Here is a 22,948-nt window from a genome sequence, read left to right as displayed (position 1 = left end):
TCCTTTAAAAGAAGACTAACTTAACCAAGGCAACTTTTCTGAGTGTGTTACGTCATGAACAAATACAAAACGCTTAGCCTAAAATTAGTTGTTTTTTTAAATCGGCAAAATATACGACAACATTCAATCTACTTCGTCGTTTTTTAAATGTATAATAGTTTATAATACTAAATCTGTATAATAGTTGTGATTCACTTAGAGAAGAAAAAGTAAGACTTTTGCGCTCTCGTTTAAAAATGTTTATTTTCAAGCCCTAAACCTGATCACAACATAATTTCAAACATGTTGCTAGTCAAAATTTTGAATATGCTCTAAATCAGTACGCAGTACGACATACAACGTCATAAATTTCTGGCTTGGATCATATGAATACTAAATAAAGACTATTTTTAATTTAAGTATACAACATTGAAAATTCTGTCATTTTATATACAATTTTCAATAGGGAGATTAGGAAAATTGATTTTATAAATTAACATATTAGTAAGGTATTATTGCATGTGATTTCTTATCCTTATATTAAATAATATAACGAAAACCTAAACATAATGCAGCTCAATTTTCAAAGTTATAATTTATTTAATTCTAATATATGTCATGCTGAGTCAATTGTTTAATACTGTGTTCTAATTGAAGCAGTATATTCACTTAACTGTTATGGCCTGTACAGGAAATAGGTAACCTCCTTCATCCAAAATAAATAACTTCTAATACAAACGTAAGCATTTAGTTACTCAAGCTTTATCCTGGTTTTAGTTAGTTCAGTGGTAGTCCAAGCACTTAATACATTACACATGCAGTGACATAAGAGACATAGTTATGTCTGACTTTATGCAGATTTTACCTAAGTTTTCTTAAATTATCTTTTTTGCTCTTAAGAACTGGTCCCACTTGTAAAGTCCGTTTTGGTAGTTGAGTAGGTTTTCTTTAGTAAAGTAACACTCAAATGTTATGGTAAAACTAGACCAAATACATTAACGAGCATATATTTCTACAGGCTGTACTATTGTTCTGTGGACATCTAGCTTCAGTTTTCCATGTTATAAATAAAATGTATGTGTAACCACTAACTATAAGATGTTTATTCTTTTTGTCACTCTGTCAAGAAAGCTTTCATGCACCTTTTTTTTGGGTAATTCTCAACAGTGTACATTGTTGCTTAGCAACAGGATTATCACCTGTATTGTTCTTTGGCCAACTATGGCATTTATGTTGAATGCTTAATGTTCAAAATGTTGATAACTTCTATGATGTAACAGAAAAATAGTTTAATTCAGAAGTTTATGACATTGAGTTGTAGCCAAAAGCAAAACAAATGTTCAATAAATTACTTAACTTTGCAGATGATACTAAGACTTTGAGTGTTGATAACTGTAAAAGGGCCTGGCATGGCCAGTTGGTTAAGGCACTCAAATCGTAATCCAAGGGTTATGGGTTCGAATCCCCATCGCACTAAACATGCTTGCCCTTTCAGTTGTGGAGGCATTGTAATGTGACAGTCAATCCCACTATTCATTGGTAAAAGAATATCCCAAGAGTTGGCAGTGGGAGGTGATGACTAGCTGTAAAATTAGGGATGGCTAGTGCATATAGCCCTTGTGCAGCTTTGCATGAAATTCAAAAACAAATAAGCTGTAAAAGAGAATGTTACTGATTTACAAAAGAATTTAGATTATTGAGTGAGTTGGAAAAATAATGGCAGATGGATTTTGATTATATTAAGTGCAAGATAGTGCATGTAGGTAATCATCATTTGAAAATTATAAGTATAATTTGAATGGGAGTAACCTTAACAGTCTTATGAAGGAAAGGGATCTTGGTGTAATAGTTGATCAGTCTCTAAAGTCATTCAAGTAGTGTGTTGCTACTAGTGATAGTGCAAATAGGACTTTAGGTTATATCCACAGAAATATTGAATATAAGTCTAAAGAGGTTATAATTTCATTGTATGTGTCATTGATTAGGTCACATTTGGAATATTATGTTCAGTCTTGGGCTCTTTACCTTAAGAAAGACATTGAATTGTTGGAAAGAGTCTAGAGAAGGGCTACTAGAATAGTGTTTGGAATGGAGGGGTTGTTATATAGGAAAGGCTGAAATTTCTAAAATTTTGTCTTGAAAAAAGAAGAGTTATGGGGGATTTATTTGAGATGTTTAAGATTATAAAGGGAATTGATAGAATTGATGTATTGTCTTTTTTTCATACTAAAGAATGAGAATGGTAGGACTAGGGGACACAAATATAGATTTTGGCTGGGTAGGAGTCAATTTCAACTAAGACAGTTTTATTTTACCAACAGGGTGGTTGGACTTTGGAATGGGTTGCCTTTGGGTTTTTGAAGCAACTTAAATAAGTTTAAGGGTGCCTGATAAGTAAATGAATTATTAAAGTTGTGTTTAATATTAAAAAAAAAAGTTAATGGTTTTAGTTTAATTTCGATGATGGAACAGCTGAGATGGACTAATGTTGTTCCATAACATTATGTTATGTTATAAGCAAATTTCATCACAATAGTAAATAATATTTTGTGTGAACGTCATAGAATGCAACAGTACTATTAACAGTTTTACTGTTATAAGTGAAAAACATTCAAGGAAATCAGTAGAACTTATAAATACCCAGGAGTATTTCATAACATTAATTGAGATATGTAGTTTAACAAAGGCCCACCAGAGCCACAGAGGTATGTCTGTGAACTTATGATGCTAGAAACTAGGTTTTAATACCTGTAGCAGGCAGAGCACAGATAGCTCATTGTGTCACTTTGTCTTCAACTGTAAATAAGCTCAACAAAGAATGGATAATGTTCACTGATAACCTGGATCCTTTTGCAAGAAAAAGTTTAGATTGATCTTTGAACTCTGAACCTCGAGATACATGACATACAGACAACAAGTAATAGTTTGTACTTTCAAAGCCATCTAATCCATGATACAAAGTAAAAATTTGGTTCCACTTATTTCTTATAGAAGAATAAACTTAGACTTCTGTAAGGCAAAAGAACTTTGGTTGTATGCATTTTTCCAGGAGAAGCCTAGTTAGTGATATATAAACAAATTACATCTTTTTAACTTGTAAACTGTATGTTTCTAAATACACCCTAAATTTTATAAGTTTTTTAAATGGTGACAAAGCACTTTCTCATTGGCTTAATTTAGTTAACAGTTCTTGTGCCAGAACCTTTCTGTGTTAAATATGTGAGTTTTCACATTTTTGGCTAGCTGATCTCTAAGCCATTTTTGTATTTTTTTTCATAACCAGACTTACTAAAGTTCTATAAGTCTTTCAATTACCTTTCAGTTGTGAGGTGTTTAACCCTAGTTTGTTTTGTTTGGTAAATCAGTTAAGCTGGACCCTCTCTTTCACTCCTTTTTTTTTTTTTTTGTTCAACATGTCTATCTTGAATTAATATAATTTATTTTAATAAATTTTATAAATACATCCTACATCCAGTTTTAACTTGCTGTTATCCAAATTCATTAAATGTAACTCTTATGTCATGGCATCAAAATAGGTTTTCTGAAAATGCAGAAATAAAATTTGATTTTTTTTATTTCCTTTTGACTATAACAAAGAGTCGAAACTAATTGATCATTTTGTCCCAAATGTTTGTGCACCTCAACCATCGCAACTTTGTTTTTAAATGGCTGGCTATTAACAATCTTAACTCTTTCTTCATTGCTGCTTTACTCCATCATTGTGTCTAAAATCAAGCATCCTTAATCATTATTACTTTTAAAAATTACAACCCTGGTTTCATTATACCATTGATCTCATCTGTTTAAGGTGTGGCTTATTCTGGCCTCAGTAACACGTGTATATTTCATTTCTTGATTACCATTTTTATATGTGCATCTCTAACAAGCTACAGTTCATTATTTAAAAAAAACCTTTTTCAATTAACAGTAGTGCTACGAGATAGATGCTGTATAAAATGAACTACCTGGACTTAAGAACACTCCCATCGTGTCACCTGGAACACATTTGTATCTGAAAGATTTAAACTAATTTTACTTTATTTTAAAATAAAACAAAATTTAGATGGAAGTAAAATCTAAATGGTGGGATAAGTTTTAATATTTTTCTTCTTATCTTACAGAAAAATTTAGGGTGGAGCCATATTTCAAACCTTCCTTTGACAAAACATTCATTAGGACATAGATCAAGTCCAGCATTAAGTAGAGCCCCAACATTAACACTACAACCAGTTGAAAGAGACACTGAAGAAAGAAGAAAAGATTGGGTTGAAATTGAGTCAGAAGAGAAGAACAGGTAATTTATGTTCTTAGAGGTTAATATACATTCCTTCTTATAAAAGAACAGGTAATTTATGTTCATAGTAGTTAATATACGTTTCTTGTTTCAATTTTACTTTATAAGAATTTAAAGCATTTTGTTTTATCCATATTTTCATGCCTTCTAAATTGTGTTTATTCTTGACATTGCTGTTGTAATGTTTACTGAATATTAAAAGTTAATTAGCTTTAAAAGTAGTTCAACAATTATAAGAGGTACTGCTGTAATGTTTTTTGACCATTAATTAGTTTAATTAAAAAGTAATTAGTTTTCAACTATTATAAGAAACTACTACTGACCTTATAACAGAGCAACAGAAATAAAACATTAGGAAATTGGAAAAAAATTCCAAAATGTGTTAAATATTTAATATTACACATTTAAACCCACCAAATGTTACATTTTTAATCTTTAATATAACACTTGCCAAAAAAAAAGTTTTTAAGTTTCTTAGTATCCAAGAGATAATTAGCAAAATTTTGTAGTTTTTTTCTTTGGTTTATAAAATCATTTTGTAACTAACTTACAAAATTCCCCCAAAACATTAGTATGTCTGAAAAGCTAATGTGGATGATGTTTAAATTGTTTCTAATATGGAAGGTGTTTAAATTAATTTTTTACTTGGGGGAATTAAATTTTTACATCAACAAGTAAAACCTAACAAATACTGATGAAGGTTTAGATTTGTATGTGTGTAAGATATGAAATGGGATATCTGCACTCTGCCTACAACATGTGTTGAAGTCCACTTTTTAGCATTATGAGCCCTCTAGCTTAGTGCTAATCCATTGGGATAGATTGTGAGAGCCATAACCTATGAAAACATTTTTTGCTTGTTTCAGGATTGCAGTAGTAGATGGAATTGTAGAAGTAGAACCCAAGCATTGGATGCAGCACCAGAGAGTTTTGGAACAAATGCAACATACCTCACAGATGTCTGGCCCTCCAGCTGAGGTAAACAAAACAGAATAAACTTCTTTGTAGCTACAAAAATATTTCCAACAATCGAAATTACAGTGAAAGTTCAAGACACTTTGAACTAGAAATTTAAACACTTTGTTTTGAGAAACTGAAGGTAATTTTATTTGAAACTGTATAATGCATTAGAGCAGAGAATTAAGTAATTTAATGATTAGTTAAGTGTACAAGTAACAATATATTATTTTAATGGTTAGTTAAGTGTATAAGTAACAATATATTATTTTAATGATTAGTTAAGTGTACAAGTAACAATATATTATTTTAATAGTTAGTTCAGTGTACAAGTAACAATATATTATTTTCATGGTTAGTCAAGTGTACAAGTAACATTATATTATTTTAATGGTTAGTCAAGTGTACAAGTAACAATATATTATTTTAATGGTTAGTTAAGTGTACAAGTAACAATATATTATTTTAATGGTTAGTTAAGTGTACAAGTAACAATATATTATTTTAATAGTTAGTTCAGTGTATAAGTAACATTATATTATTTTAATGATTAGTTAAGTGTACAAGTAACAATATATTATTTTAATGTTTAGTCAAGTGTACAAGTAACAATATATTATTTTAATAGTTAGTTCAGTGTATAAGTAACATTATATTATTTTAATGATTAGTTAAGTGTACAAGTAACAATATATTATTTTAATGGTTAGTCAAGTGTACAAGTAACAATATATTATTTTCATGGTTAGTCAAGTGTACAAGTAACATTATATTATTTTAATGGTTAGTCAAGTGTACAAGTAACAATATATTATTTTAATGGTTAGTCAAGTGTACAAGTAACAATATATTATTTTAATGGTTAGTCAAGTGTACAAGTAACATTATATTATTTTAATGATTAGTTAAGTGTACAAGTAACAATATATTATTTTAATGGTTAGTCAAGTGTACAAGTAACAATATATTATTTTAATGGTTAGTCAAGTGTACAAGTAACAATATATTATTTTAATGGTTAGTCAAGTGTACAAGTAACATTATATTATTTTAATGGTTAGTCAAGTGTACAAGTAACAATATATTATTTTAATGGTTAGTTAAGTGTACAAGTAACAATATATTATTTTAATAGTTAGTTCAGTGTATAAGTAACATTATATTATTTTAATGATTAGTTCAGTGTACAAGTAACAATATATTATTTTAATGGTTAGTCAAGTGTACAAGTAACAATATATTATTTTCATGGTTAGTCAAGTGTACAAGTAACATTATATTATTTTAATGGTTAGTCAAGTGTACAAGTAACAATATATTATTTTAATGGTTAGTCAAGTGTACAAGTAACAATATATTATTTTAATGGTTAGTCAAGTGTACAAGTAACATTATATTATTTTAATGGTTAGTCAAGTGTACAAGTAACATTATATTATTTTAATGGTTAGTCAAGTGTACAAGTAACAATATATTATTTTAATGGTTAGTCAAGTGTACAAGTAACAATATATTATTTTCATGGTTAGTCAAGTGTACAAGTAACAATATATTATTTTCATGGTTAGTCAAGTGTACAAGTAACAATATATTATTTTCATGGTTAGTCAAGTGTACAAGTAACAATATATTATTTTCATGGTTAGTCAAGTGTACAAGTAACAATATATTATTTTAATGGTTAGTCAAGTGTACAAGTAACAATATATTATTTTAATGGTTAGTCAAGTGTACAAGTAACAATATATTATTTTCATGGCTAGTCAAGTGTACAAGTAACAATATATTATTAACTATAAAACATAACTGTTTATCAGTTTACACACAGAAGAAATGAAAGTTAAAAAAAAAAATTGTACCACCATTTTCTTTATGCAAATCAAGAAATATTGACAATGGATTGTAAAATTAAACAGACATAAAAGCAAATCAATAACTGTTAACTCATGTAGATATAACTTGAACCACTTTACAACCAAGCATTTTGTTTTCTCAGGAACCAAGGAAAAAATTAGAATATTTTACAAAATACAGATCTTTGTATTGAAGAAAGGCCTTACTAGCCATATATCATTGTGAAAAATTCCTGAGGATAGAAATAGTGGGTGTACCAGGTACATCCCTATGGTAACCAAGTGCTAAACCAATCAAAAACAAATAAATTGAATTTTAATTGAAGAAGTCCAGAAGCTAAAACTCAATAATTCATTTATTTTCTGCTTATGCTGGTCTCACTGTGTTGTATTTATTTTATTCTTGAATTATCTTGTGTTAAACCCACAAGTATATTGTTGTTGGTTACAGTTACAGTGTTAGCTGAGTGAAACATAATTTGTGCTACTCTTGTTATTGTATACTTACACAGTGACTTGTAGTTTAATATTACTACCTAACTTGTAGGAAATTTAAATTTCATTTTTTATCAATAAAACAGTTATCTTACTAATTTCTATATATTTTATAAAACTAGTGGGTGATTTTTGCTAATTTGTGTTATCAATTATTTGTACCGAGTATAGTGGAATAGATAAACACATAAAACTACTCAAGTTATACAATGTATGGACCCAACTACAAGAGTGAACATCATGAAAACATGCCTGTAGTTTGAGGAAGAATGAATAAAAATAAAAACTTTTCTTCACTCGTGTGTTTGATGTGCTTTATTCACAAACTTTAACAGTTAAGTTTAAAGTAGGAACTATTTTTAGTCTTTTCAGCCAGTAGTCAAGACAAAAATAGAGAGTTATATCCAGAGAGTGAGTTCTCCAAAGGAAGAGGGCAAAGTTTCTGTGGTTTGTACCAAATCAAGTTCTCGAGTTAGTCCTATAACAAGTACTGTTGCCTCCAAGCTTGAGCCAAGCTTCAATATCTATGGCTACCAGGGTTATCAACCAATGTATCTGTTTCCATCTCAGCTGAAGTCTAGAGAAGGTCTTGGGTAAGAACAGTATATTATCACATGGAATGTTTGCAGGGTAACTAGTGGATGCAAGTTGAAAAAAATTCAAGGTTAAAAACATCCTGTTAATATATCAATTTAAGATCAAGGTAATCGAATCATGGGTGTATTAAAAATATCTATTAAAAATGATGGGGTAGGGTTCTCTAAATTATTTATGCACTAAAGTGCTTGTCGATCAATGACGTTTAGTCTACAGGGCATTTATAATAAATGATAGGTACTGTCAACATTACAGTTGATCGTGTTAATTACTTCAGGAGTTCCTTATGTGATGATACTTGGTTTTTTTTTATATCCAGCTTGTTATGATGAGTGCTATATAATAGGCAGGAAACATAAAATTACTTCATATAATAATCTAGTATGTGAGGTGAATAGTATAAAAATGAGTTATTAAGGGGAGACATTATTCATGTCGTTTTAGCAGAATATATTTAGAGTACTTCCCTATGTTGCTAGTTTACAATGTATGACTTTAGCTATAAATGTTGAAAAAGTCAAGTCTGATTGGTGAGTTTCTCATGAATATGGTTAAAGGTAAGTAAAGTTTTATTTAATGATTTAGTACATTAACTGGTTTGTGTGTTTTTAAATGGGCATGTTTCTTCCTCAGTATTTTCAAATTATGTTGAATATTTTTCTGTAGAACTACACAGTTTTTATGTGAGGTTCTCCACAATAGATGAAAATTGTTTAGTATAATGAATTAACGTTGGGTAATGCTACCCATTTTACTTTTTCATAAAAGTGTATATTAATCATTTTGTATTATAATACTCATTCTAGACATATTTTTTTTTCAGCTCCTCAGTGACAGAAAGAGCTTCTGTCATGCCTCAACTTAACTATCCAGCAGACAGTAGACGTAACTTATCACTGACTAGGTCTCCTTCCATGTCTCCAAAACAGCAAAAACTTTTACAGGAAACTATTAATCCTAAAATTCAGCTTCCAGGAGAGAGTATTAAAACCCGTGAATATTTTCAGCCAACTCCTGCTCATCAAAATTCATCATCTCCTAGCTTGCCAGGAAGAGCAGGCACTCCCCAGTACCAAAGTCCTACCCAGGAACAACCCCAGAATCTGGTAAAGAGCGAGTCCAAACAAAACAGAGTAACTAATATTAATCCACAACGGGAACCTTCACCCCGAAATCTTGCACATTCCACACCAGGTGTTTCTCGAAGATACCAGCCGTCCCCAACACCACCGAAGTGTTCAGTAACAACCTATCCCAGTAGCCTGATTCAGGCAGGGTTGGTACCTAATCCAATGTATTCTTCATCTGTCAGTAATTCGGCTTTGAAAACTGGACTGTATGGACATGAAAGATCTGTGCCGTTAGTTATAGATACAAGCTCACACCCATCTCTAGTCCAGAATAATGCTACATGTGCACAAGTGAGTGGTATTACAACAGGAATCCCAGTTTGTAAGCCAAATACCAACAATCATTCCTTGGTTTACCCTAATTCACTGAATTCTCAGTGGTCTCAGAATTCTAACATTCAACAAGTTTCACCTCCACCACAAACCAGGACAAACAGCAATTCCCTCTCTCTTTTCCCACCAAATTCTTTTAATGACAGAGTGTCAAGTTCTTTAAATAACTTATCACATCATAATCGCTATGCTAGTCCAACTCTGACTCCACCAGCACCTAGTCCTGCTACTGTTTCAACTCCAGTACGTCCAAATTCCAGTCCATCTGGTCCGGTGTTGTCCAGTAATATTTCTTTGACAGATAAAAAGCGAAAATCTCCAACAGAAAATCTTGCTACTAAACGACAGAAAACAAAGAATGATTCTGAATCTCCCCCTCAACTCCACCCACACTTTCCGTCTGATTCAAGAAATGATGATAACCCCTCTCCACCAGCTTTGAATATGATATCAAGGTCCCCTCTTACATGTGAAGGTTTAGGGGTCTGTGTTCCTCAGAGTGGTATTACTCTTAGTTCACTTGTAAAAAATCCACAATTTAAAAAAGAAAATGGTTTCAATGTGCTGGAAGAGCTTGATAACTTGAATACCAAAAAAGTTCAGGCTAACCAGTCAGTTATTGAGAATGAGAACTCTCAGTGTTCTACTTCTAAAAATACCACTAATCATCCTAAACTGAAAAAAGCTTGGCTTCAACGACATTCTGAGAACAAGGATAAAATGTTCCCAGATGAAGCTGAATCTGTTGTGAAAAATCGTGGTGCAGCTGTTCTTAAACTTGAAGATTTAGACAGAACATTTCATGAATCCTCATTGGACAAGCTGTCATCTGGACAATTAGACAGAACATTTCATGAATCCTCATTGGACAAACTGTCATCTGGACAATTAGACAGAACATTTCATGAATCCTCGTTGGACAAGCTTTCGTCTGGACAAGATGAAAGTTCTGATGAGAACCCAAAGGAAGTACAAACTGCAATTAATGGTAACCAGCTGTCTTTTGAGAACCAGGATAAGCTTGACTCTATTGAAGATGGAGAATGTATTAAGTCTACCTCTGACACTGAACAGGAATTGTTGAAACAAAAAACTAGAATATCTCAAAGACAAGGTTCAACATCTAGATTTAAGACACGTGGATTGAAGAGAAAAAGCTTTAGGCAAGAAAAGACTGAAAAGGATCAACTGATGCTAACGAACGGTTCAACCCTGAAAAAGGTTCAAGATGAACATCAAACACAAAACACAGAAGTTGGTAATATCCACAGGAAGGGAAGGAAACCAAGAGGACGAGGAACTGCCCCAGAAAATGGTCAACCTAAGAACAATAATAGTAAGTCTATAAAGTCATCAGAACAATGTGAAGCAATCCATGCCAGTTCTGAAGAAATAGATATTTATTTATTTAGACATGAGATACACCATAAAATTTATAAAATCTGTTGGAGAAACCCAGATATATTAAAACTTATTTTTTGTAATTAATGTGCATGTATTTTTTCATTGGTTCTGTCAATTGGTCTTATACATGTGATTTCTATTATATAATTTATTTACAAATATACAGCATAAACTGAACTGTTATAACAGTTGTTTAGTTTATTATGGAAAAGAGGTTCTAAGAAAGAAAACAATCATATGTTTACTGATTCAGGACATTGCACGTTTCCAATGGAGTGAGGGTGATGAATACAGCTGCAATGTGATAAAGTTTCAAAGTTGAAAGAAGGATGTAAAATAGCTGTAAAGGAAAGAAACACAAATGTGTAGTCAACATCTTTCCAAATGACCTAGATCGTTTCAACACTGATCAGATATTTCCTTGTCCTATACACTAATTTTAACCATGTAATACAGTATGGGATATTATTTACTTAGTATTGTGTATTTTAAAATTAATAACAGGATGTGTGTGTTTATAAACACAGAAGTGAGAGGTTTATTTATCTATAGACAAGGCACCAGAAGGGCTGGTTATCTATAAATGTAGCAGTGAGAGGTTTATCTACAGACAAGGCACCAGAAGGGCTAGTTATCTATAAATGTAGCAATGACAGGTTTGTTTATCTACAGACAAAGCACCAGAAGGGCTAGTTATCAATAGATGTAGCAATGAGAGGTTTGTTTATCTACAGACAAGGCCCAGAAGGGCTAGTTATCTATAAATGTAGCAATAAGAGGTTTGTTTATATATAGACAAGGCACCAGAAGGGCTAGTTATCTATAAATGTAGCAATGACAGGTTTGTTTATCTACAGACAAAGCACCAGAAGGGCTAGTTATCAATAGATGTAGCAATGAGAGGTTTGTTTATCTACAGACAAGGCCCAGAAGGGCTAGTTATCTATAAATGTAGCAATAAGAGGTTTGTTTATATATAGACAAGGCACCAGAAGGGCTAGTTATCTATAAATGTAGCAATGACAGGTTTGTTTATTTATAGACAAGGCACTAGAAGGGCTAGTTATCTATAAATGTAGCAATGAGAGGTTTGTTTATCTACAGACAAGGCACCAGAAGGGCTAGTTATCAATAAATGTAGCAATAAGAGTTTTTTTTTATATACAGACAAGGCACCAGAAGGGCTAGTTATCTATAAATGTAGCAGGGAGAAGTTTTTTTTATATACAGACAAGGCACCAGAAGGGCTAGTTATCTGTAAATGTATCAGTGGAAGAGATGATGACCCATTTCTTTGTGTATTAGTGATGCTACCTTTGATAGAACCAGCTACAAAATTATTAGTATATTTCTTGTATAAAGTTGGCTTGTAATAGAGCTACCCAGAGTTCCAGAGCTGACATAAGTTATTTTACACATTGATTATTAATTTACTAATTCTGTTCTCTGAACTGGCATCATCACTCTAGGTGATTTTTACCATGTCAGTTTGTTGCATTGCAAAGATTTTTATCTCTAATAATTATTAAAATGAGTTAAATATTGATAAATGTAATGACTAACAATGCTTTCCCATCTTGTAATATCCTTGTAATAATTTGGGCATTGTATGTTTTCAAGATCCAGTAAAGCTGAAAGAAAAAACAAGTGTAACAGTACTTAAAAAAACAGGAGAGCCATTCTTTCAAAATGGTCCATGTGGAGAAGTTGCATCAAAGCTACCAAAATGCAGAGAATGTCGCATGACTCCTCACCAAAGAAGCAAAAAAATGCCAAATAACTTCTGCAGGTTCTTTGCATTCAGAAAGTAAGGAAATTGAACAACAAAAGATAATCTCTTGACTAGTGACACATGAAGAATGTAGTTTACTTTGAGAGATGTATGAAAATGGTACATTTAAAAAAAATTGTAAGTCTTGGCATTATCTGTATCATTACAGATACAGAATGTATCATACAGCATTCATATACAAGTTTGAAAAGCAGAGTTCATTCTTTAGTGCAGTACTGTTACAAATGTTTATTCCAGTTAACATTAAAATGTGATAAACTTATTTTTTACATAATTGAATTAATTCATGTAAACTGTGTTAGTCAACTCAAAGTATAAACTTGGGAAATGGATTAACTCGTGTATGATGTTTATTTTATACATTTTATGTATAAAAGTTATTATGTGTTAAGTTATACAGTACAATTTGTAGAACATTTATGGATAGATTTGTATAGCTTATTACAAGCATATGTGTTTTTAATTGTACAATTTGTAGAACATGTATAGATAAATTTGTTTAGCTTATTATAAGCATATGTGTTTTTAGTTGAAAGTTTTCAAATGTTGTAACAGGTTACGATATAGCAAGACTGGCACGCTAGTCAGCTCTGGCTTTTCAGAGCCCTCAGATGCCACTGAAGAGGACTTGCGTCTCTGGATGCCATCACCTCAAAATGCTCTTGATCAGCTAGATATAAAGACAGCCAGGCTTCTCTTGGAATATGTGGGAAACCAGTTTTGTTATCTTGTGAAACAAGAGAAAGAAGCCCAAGCTTTACACATGAACCAGGGTAGGAATGTTTTTCATTGTCATTGCAATATCGAGAACTTTCTGTCAGTCAAGGATTTTAAAGTTTTGGTTTTTACAGAAAGTCTGAGTTTGATTAATTTCATAAAGACTTCGTTCATCTGCTGTGTTCATTTAGTTTGATGACAAAAATTGATTGTTCAGTTTGGTTAGTTTAATAAAAATGTGACTGTTTCTTTAACCAGGTGATAATCTTTAACTGTCAGTGTAAAAAAAATCTATCATCCATTTAGTCTTATAAAGTGTTATGTCAGTAATTTTAATAACAGTTAATGAATTTCAGAAGTCAGATACAATCCAAGGTGTATTGTGGAACTGTGTCTTTGTGCATTTGATCAGCTTCACTATGATGTTATAATATATATCTAGTTACTTAGAGGAATTTGGGAAATTGTCACCTACTCTCTTTGTACATTCAAGAAGTGATGAGTTTTAAAATATTAATCGTTTATAGATTACTTATATTTTACTCCATAAAATTTCAATAAAGAATTTGTGCTTCATGATGTGTTGTAATTAAGTTATAAAAGTTGAAAGGAGTTTAAGTAGAAAATAAAAATCAATATACATGTTAAAACTTTTTTTTTATAATTCAGCCAGTAGTAATATGACTTTCTTTGTGTATTGTGTGACTTTCCAGATAAAACAGTAACTTGGAAAAGGATGGTACAGAATGTCCGGGAGATGTGCGACATATGTGAGGCCACTTTATTTAACATTCACTGGGTTTGTCACAAATGTGGCTTTGTTGTGTGTATAGACTGTTATAGAGCAAGGAAGGATGGATTGAAAAAAGGTATGGCAATTACTTAGAAACAAACAAGGTTAAAGAATCCTTTCTCTTATTTCTTGATTATAGTTTGGACAGATTTGCATAATACTGAAAACTTTAGGTTTATAGTTGTGATACTTTAAGATTACTAATATTTAGTGTTTTATTTGCTATTTGTTTATTGTAATAACAAGGTAACAAAATGATGTGGGTCATAAACATAGTGGTACATTTGACAAACACTGAATGTCTAAGCAGTGCTTCATTTTGAAACTAAAAGTGTTGTGCTTTTCAGAGGACGACTTTCCCCTCAAGGACAGAGATGAGTGTCAATGGCTTTTGTGTAACAACCGGCAGCCTCATGATCAGGAGAAATTAATGCTGACACAAATCATACCTGGCACAGCACTTTGGGATATGGGAAACATGTTGCAAGCTGCATGTAACAGGACAATGTTTCTTTCATCAGAAAGAAAGTCAAACAATGGAATATGTAAGGTAAGTTTCCTAAAAACTGGTGTTGACAAATGGCTATTTTTACATTTATATTACAAAGTAAATTAATTGCACAGTTAAAAAATATAAAGAAATTGTGCATTATCATAAATAGTATCGTAACTGCAAGGATTATGTAGTGCACAATTTGTTATTTTTATTTTTAACAGTGCAAGAGGCAGTTTTTACATAGCCCATGTATCATGAGACATAACCAATTCATACAAATACTTATATGTCTGCATAAGTGAAAACTAAAAAGTGGTTATAACTATAATGGTTACAATTAGTGTTATGTTGTTACAGTATTTTTGAAAAGAAAAAAAGAGGCTCATGAAAACTGCAATACTTGTAGCATGAATAGCCAGCCATATGTTTACAATTATCAGAAGTGAAATAACAAAAAGCTACTGTGTACGTGAGTGTACAGAACAGTAACAAGCCTTGAGTTGAACTCTGCTTTTACCAGTCACAATATTATTTTACTTCAGCTACTCTCCCGATTCCAGAAAAGTAAAGTGTAGGAATGGACTAAGTTGTTGCTTTGCTTCTATTTCTTTTCAGTGTAAGTATACCAGACAGTTTGTCATTATCTGTCTGTCAGTCATGTTTCACAATGAGTAAGTTTCCTCTGCATTTTTATTATTGAAGTGGCACTTGTACTTATATGGTTAGAAATAATATCACACGTACCTAGAACTTGAATCTATCTAATGTATTGTATGTTATCTTCCTCAGCAGCTCATCAGTGCTGTAAACATGCATATTTGTGACAAGGAAGTCTCTCCCATCGGTCATAACTCCACATCAGAATCAACTCAATTCAGCAGAAAGAATGGCCTATCTGATCCTGTAAAAGGCGAAGAATTGGGTGGTTACACATCAGATAGTGAGGGGTCTCCTTTAAGTTGGCTTGCTGATGTGGCACTAGGAAAGAGCTCGAGACAATCGCCAAGAAGTGGCACTGAAGCCGAGTGTGAAACTACAGATGTCGAGGAAGGAAAAGAGACCACAAATGGCTGTGAAGAAAGAAGTGGAAATCGTTCAACTTTACGTGAACTGCTGATCCGACCAAATGAAAAAGGAGTTGGTGGAAGTAGTACCGAGGACAATGAAGAACACTTGAAGGAAAACACAGTAGAAAGTGTAACACAGGTCACAGAACCAGAGGTTAAAAAGGAACAACTGCAGTTCAGTTGTAGCTCTCTTGATGTTCCTAAACCACAAAGAACTTTGTCCATTCAAAGTCGAAACCTTACAGAAAGCTCCCTGCTTCATCCAGATATTCCACATTCGTGGCTGTGTGGTGGCAAACTTTTGCGTCTTCATGATTCACAACTTCATCAAAACATCCATATTTTCCAGGAACAGTGGAAACGAGGGCAGGTGTGTACTTATTTTGTATTCAATTGATAATAATAATTTTTAAATAAGGGTCTAAGAATATATTTGAGAAGCTCCAACTAATATTTCTGTATGTTTTATACGTGAAGACAGTGGATAAAGTATGTATAAATTAGGTTCTTTGAAAATTTTTGTTATGTTAGAAATATCAAAAATTGTACTTGCAAAATATTTGTTGTTATATATGTATCAAGGTTCTTAAGCCCCACTTCAACAGGAAATCTGGTGCCTGCCAGGTGTGTTCATAATAGGACTCATGAACAGAGTTTCACTACTTTCAGTAACAAATAAGTATTTTTAAGTAGTTCAGGTAAATTCATCTTATTTACATTAAAAGTTGTTTCTTCCATGTGAAATTCTAAAAGCCACCAAGAGAGGAAAGAATTTATAAGTAGTTAGTTCTTATAAATAGTTTCATTATCACAATGTCATCAATTCATTGACAACATTAAAGGAATATTTTTCACATACTTGAATATTAAATCTTTCTCTTTTAAATAATTTCATTATCACACTGTCATCCATTCATTGACAACATTAAACATAGATTTCTTTCCAGTTTTTCAAAATATCATATTGAACTTAAATTGCACTTCATTCAGTTAGTGGAAAAACTTCAAAACTTTTGTGCAAAGTGTTTTCAAATTTTGAGGTTAAAACAAGATGTTTTAAAATGTATTTTATTTTCTGAGACATAATGAGATTTTGAGAAAACTCTCTCTTTTTAAAATTAACCTTAGTGCTTTCAATAAATAGTTGTGAAGTATACCTCAGTATTCATAACAGTTATGTATTTACACTTCTGCCATTATGGCAATTTTAAGATTAAGAAAGTTTTATTTACCGTTTTTATCAAAATTTAATTAAACACCACAACACTTTTATTTTTGTTATTTAAAATATACAGTAATTTAACACATATAAAACATTTTTTGCTCTATTGAATATTCAAAAGTGCTTCATTATAAATTGTATTTCGAGCCACATACATACTTTGTGACCGCAGTTAGCCTTCTGTGAAAAATTTGTTGTTAATTTCAGTTTATTTATATATAAACAGTAACAAAGAATAGATGGAAGTTGGTGAAAATTTAATATATCATTAATATTACTTTCCAAACACTAATAGCATATTTTATTCAACATTGTTTAGCCAGTGATGGTGAGCAATATAACATCAAGAATTGATACAAAACTCTGGAACCCAGACAGCTTTGGGCAGGAATTTGGTGGAGTTAAAACGGAGTTTGTTGATTGCAACACAGGGAGAATCCTGCTGAATCAGTCTCTCCGCAAGTTTTGGGATGGATTTGAAAATGTTTCAAGTAAGTAGATGAAGTTAAGTATGCAATGGTAGACAGAACCGTAATTGAATTAATTAGTGTTTGTTTGTTTTTGCCATTCATGAAATTCTTTTCATTATGGAGTTAACAGATGAGTAAAGGTTTGTAAAACGGATTGAAAATGCCAGTATCTGTAAATGTGTAGCACTTAATGAATTACTAATAAATGTATGTGAAATAACCCAATGGTTTAGAATCTAAAAACACAAATGTTCCTTACATCTTAGAACGATTGAAAAGTAAAAATGGAGAGGAAATGGTGTTGAAACTCAAGGATTGGCCACCAGGGGAAAACTTTCGTGAGAATCTTCCATTAAGACACAAAGACTTGATAAAAGTTCTTCCACTTCCAGAATACACACAGCCTGGGGGGATCTTTAATCTGGTTGACAGACTTCCAGATGAGTTTATTCAACCGGATGTAGGACTTAAAATGTGTAGTGCATATGGTAGGTGTGAATAAATTAATCTTATTAACATTCAACTGATTTAACTGCTTGATTATATTTTCAATGTTTTTCCCTTTTCATTATCAACCTCTTTCACTTGTTTGATTGGATATGTGTTATGCTTTGCATAAAGGTTATAACTAAAAGTAACAACAATGACTTAATGTTATGCTGTTTCATGAAATGGACTACACTGTGTATGATGTTGGTAATTTAACATAACAGCTTGTAAAAGTATATTACCTTGTATTTAATATTGGTAACTTAATACAACAGCATTAAAACTCTGCTAAGCTGTTTAATTGTTAAAATGTATCCCTCTACATTTAATATTGGTAAATTGCTATGAAAACATGAAATCTGTATTAAGCTGTGTACTAGTAAAAATGTATTACCTTACATTTAATATTGGTAAATTGGTATAAAAACATGAAATCCATAATAAGCTGTGTACTAGTAAAAATGTATTACCTTACATTTAATATTGGTAAATTGGTATAAAAACATGAAATCCGTAATAAGCTGTGTACTAGTAAAAATGTATTACCTTACATTTAATATTGGTTTAGGCTCTACTCATTATTCCACGAATGGAACATCCAATATCCACCTAGATGTGTGTGATATAGTTAACATCATGATGTACTCTTCAAATGGTGAAGAAAAAACACAAGGTATTGTAGAGACTTGTTTGGTTTCTGCTAATTTTGATAGATCAGAAGAAAGATCTGAGTTCTAGAGAACTAATTTCAGGGGTGACATCAGAATTAACCTTACTATTGTTGTGAGTGCTAGTGAATTAACCTTATTGTTGTGAGTACTAGAGAGTTAACCTTACTGTTGTTGTAAGTGCTAGAGATTTAACCTTACTGTTGTTGTAAGTGCTAGAGATTTAACCTTATTGTTGTTGTAAGTGGTAGAGAATTAACCTTACAATTGTTGTGAGTGCTAGAGAATTAACCTTACTATTGTTGTGAGTGCTAGAGAATTAACCTTACTATTGTTGTGAGTGCTAGAGAATTAACCTTACTATTGTTGTGAGTGCTAGAGAATTAACCTTATTGTTGTGAGTGCTAGTGAATTAACCTTATTGTTGTGAGTATTAGAGTTAACCTTACGGTTGTTGTAAGTGCTAGAGATTTAACCTTATTGTTGTTGTAAGTGCTAGTGAATTAACCTTATTGTTGTTGTAAGTGCTAGTGAATTAACCTTATTGTTGTTGTAAGTGCTAGTGAATTAACCTTATTGTTGTTGTAAGTGCTGGAGAGTTAACCTTATTGTTGTTGTAAGTGCTAGAGAATTAACCTTACTATTGTTTTGAGTGCTAGAGAATTAACCTTACTATTGTTTTGAGTGCTAGTGAATTAACCTTACTATTGTTTTGAGTGCTAGTGAATTAACCTTACTATTGTTGTGAATGCTAGTGAATTAACCTTATTGTTCTGAGTACTAGAGAGTTGTTGTTGTAAGTGCTAGATAATTAACCTTACTATTGTTTTTAGTGCAAGTGGATTAACCTTATTGTTGTGAGTACTAGTGAGTTAACCTTATTGTTGTTGTAAGTGCTAGAGAATTAACCTTACTATTGTTGTGAGTGCTAGAGAATTAACCTTACTATTGTTGTGAGTGCTAGTGAATTAACCTTACTATTGTTGTGAGTGCTAGAGAATTAACCTTATTGTTGTTGTGAGTGCTAGAGAATTAACCTTATTGTTGTTGTGAGTGCTAGAGAATTAACCTTACTATTGTTGTGAGTGCTAGAGAATTAACCTTACTATTGTTGTAAGTGCTAGAGAATTAACCTTACTATTGTTGTGAGTGCTAGAGAATTAATCTTATTGTTGTGAGTGCTAGAGAATTAACCTTATTGTTGTGAGTGCTAGAGAATTAACCTTATTGTTGTGAGTGCTAGAGAATTAACCTTATTGTTGTGAGTGCTAGAGAATTAACCTTATTGTTGTTGTGAGTGCTAGAGAATTAACCTTATTGTTGTTGTGAGTGCTAGAGAGTTACCCTTATTGTTGTTGTGAGTGCTAGAGAGTTACCCTTATTGTTGTTGTGAGTGCTAGAGAGTTACCCTTATTGTTGTTGTGAGTGCTAGAGAGTTACCCTTATTGTTGTTGTGAGTGCTAGAGAGTTACCCTTATTGTTGTTGTGAGTGCTAGAGAATTAACCTTACTGTTGTTGTGAGTGCTAGTGAATTAACCTTATTGTTGTGAGTACTAGAGAGTTGTTGTTGTAAGTGCAAGAGAATTAACCTTACTATTGTTTTTAGTGCAAGTGAATTATCCTTATTGTTGTGAGTACTAGAGAGTTGTTGTTGTAAGTGCTAGAGAATTAACCTTACTATTGTTTTAGTGCAAGTGAATTAACCTTATTGTTGTGAGTACTAGAGAGTTAACCTTATTGTTGTTGTGAGTACTAGAGAGTTAACCTTATTGTTGTTGTGAGTGCTAGAGAGTTAACCTTATTGTTGTGAGTACCAGAGAGTTAACCTTATTGTTGTTGTGAGTAATGATGGGTAGACAAACAGTTATTTATAATCACAAGGAATGGTTTTATTGATGGTGGAACATACTAGATGTTTCAGGTACAACATCATAGTTATGGCTTATATTAAACTTTAAAACAGAGACAAATGTTATTAATTCCACACTCTAACCTAGTGACAAGAAGAACATGAGAAATATGTTTTTATTTCCCGTTCGTGCCAGAAATTACTATCAATATTACCAGCATATTTAATAATTTAAGAAATTTCAAAACTTATTCAAACCGTCACATAAAAGTAACAACTGTGAGAATCCCTACTGAAAGAACAAAAACAAGGCATATTTCATATGGAAATAAATAAATAGAATAAAAGTTATGTTTCTTATAAATATGACACAAAGAAAACCAAGGTAACATATCTCAAGGTGAATTCCAGGTATTTCCCTTTAACATTATTATCACTATGAAGTGAGTGAGAAAATGTTGTAGCATAAAAGTTTTCTAAACCTGTATGAGATAGAAGTTGTTCACAGAAATCATCAAACCCTGGCCCCATCAACATCATTTGTATTTGGAAGGGTTTATTTACTGTATGTACACTTGACCTTTACCTATATTTTGTCACCTGCTGACACCATTTGTTTCACATTTAATCTCTGTCTTCTGTCTATGTTATGATATATACATAAACTCTGTATTGCTTAGTACTGATCATACCTGAGAGAAACAGACCCGTATTCATGTAGTATGTTCCACTGTTAATAAAACTCTTCATGTTTATAAATCATTGTTTGCCTCCATGTTGTTGTTATTATGTTAGCACAATGTACTTTCTTAATGAAGTGTTGTGAATGCTATAGAATTAATCTCAGGAAGGATGTGACTGCTAGGGAATTTAATTTATGGCTCCATAAAGCAATTATTATAATATTTTGTATGCTACAATTGAAAAAGATGTCTGAGTATTGAGACTTGACCAATAGTATCTCTTACTATAAATGAAACATTTGTTCTGCATTGTTAATGTCGCATTATATTTTGAACAGTGAGAGAAACATTCATGAACCATGCTGGAAGACATTTATTAGAACATCCATCCATGTCATTGCATTGTTCTATTGACATGTGATAGAATACTGTCCAATTCGTTTTGCTGTTTTACTGAAGTAAACATCAGAGGCTCTGGAAATTTGAAAGAAATAAAACAAAAATTTAATAAAAACTATATGAGATCTACCATCTACTCTGTTATAGTGGGAAGTGTGAAAAAATGGTGTTTATACACATTTCACTTGTTTACATATAGTTGTTGCTTCAACATAGAAAGATTTACATAACATTTAAATAATAGAAAGAACAAACAAAGTGTTAGGTGATTTACTAGAATGTTTTTAATTTACTGTTAGATGTTCTGAAAGCTATGGAAGAAGGTGGTTGTGATGAAGGGATTCTATGTCGTGTACACAATGGTGACATTAAACCAGGTGCAATATGGCACATTTACAGTGACGAAGAAGCTGACAAAATTCGAGAATTCTTGAACAAGGTATATATGTGTGGCAATACGTTAGTGAGTTTTTAGATGACAAGATACAATTTCTTTCTTCTAACAAGCTTTATCCTACTAAATTAATTATTTATCAAAATCACATTTTCTCATTAATTGTTATTATAACCTTTGGTAATTTTGTTAGAAATTGAAGAAGCTTATTGTTTCACCATCAGAAGATTAACAATTAGTGATAATTTGGAATTATTAGGTGGCCAAGGAACAGGGAGAAAAAGTGGACAGCCACCATGATCCACTGTTAGAGCAGAACTGGTACTTGAATGGTATGCTGCGTAAACGTCTATACTCAGAGTATGGGGTGGAGGGGTACACTGTTGTTCAGTGTGTAGGAGATGCAATGTTTATCCCTGCAGGATCACCACACCAGGTCAGAGATCAATTTATTGATAAGATATTTTACACTACTTCAGTGATAAATTATATTAATTTTCCATTTTGTTTCTTGACAGACACAACATTGTTAATATAATAGTTTGACAAAATCATTACATCCAGCTTTGTTTCTTGATATCTGAATATAGGCTAAAATTAAATAAACTCCTTTTATTAATTTTTGAGTGATTATTATGAGCCTATGTTTCATTTCTCTGTGGTTTTCGATTGCTAGGTTCAGAACCTCTACAGTAGTATAACAGTTATAGAAGACTTCATTTCACCTGAGAGTCTTGCTCGTTGCTTTTATTTGACCCAAGAACTGAGAAACTCTCCGGAAATTTCAACGTACCAAGAAGATAGATTACAAGTAAGAACTTTAAGTATAATTTTATTGTTATTATATTGTACTGGAACAAAGGTGAA

The 22,948-nt window shown here is 31.9% G+C and overlaps 1 protein-coding gene across 2 annotated transcripts in view; it reads left to right on the top strand.

The window, feature by feature from the left end:
• Positions 1 to 22,948, top strand: part of LOC143257296 (uncharacterized) — a 35,908-nt gene that overhangs the window by 10,584 nt on the left and 2,376 nt on the right. The window contains exons 3-17 of one of the 2 annotated variants that reach the window (XM_076515744.1): positions 4,101 to 4,273; positions 5,140 to 5,251; positions 7,942 to 8,171; positions 8,999 to 10,974; positions 12,663 to 12,849; positions 13,390 to 13,607; positions 14,265 to 14,420; positions 14,692 to 14,894; positions 15,633 to 16,277; positions 17,449 to 17,620; positions 17,866 to 18,087; positions 18,657 to 18,761; positions 21,987 to 22,126; positions 22,341 to 22,517; positions 22,758 to 22,892. In XM_076515744.1, the coding sequence (XP_076371859.1) occupies positions 4,101 to 4,273; positions 5,140 to 5,251; positions 7,942 to 8,171; positions 8,999 to 10,974; positions 12,663 to 12,849; positions 13,390 to 13,607; positions 14,265 to 14,420; positions 14,692 to 14,894; positions 15,633 to 16,277; positions 17,449 to 17,620; positions 17,866 to 18,087; positions 18,657 to 18,761; positions 21,987 to 22,126; positions 22,341 to 22,517; positions 22,758 to 22,892 (4,851 nt within the window). Of the gene's footprint in view, positions 1 to 4,100; positions 4,274 to 5,139; positions 5,252 to 7,941; positions 8,172 to 8,998; positions 10,975 to 12,662; positions 12,850 to 13,389; positions 13,608 to 14,264; positions 14,421 to 14,691; positions 14,895 to 15,629; positions 16,278 to 17,448; positions 17,621 to 17,865; positions 18,088 to 18,656; positions 18,762 to 21,986; positions 22,127 to 22,340; positions 22,518 to 22,757; positions 22,893 to 22,948 lie in introns of both variants that reach the window. The other variant, XM_076515743.1, reaches the window with a different exon arrangement.

This window comes from Tachypleus tridentatus, chromosome 7 (genome assembly GCF_004210375.1).
Source record: "Tachypleus tridentatus isolate NWPU-2018 chromosome 7, ASM421037v1, whole genome shotgun sequence".
Taxonomy (NCBI): Eukaryota; Metazoa; Arthropoda; class Merostomata; order Xiphosura; family Limulidae; genus Tachypleus; species Tachypleus tridentatus.
This window is presented reverse-complemented; position numbering and strand designations above follow the sequence as displayed.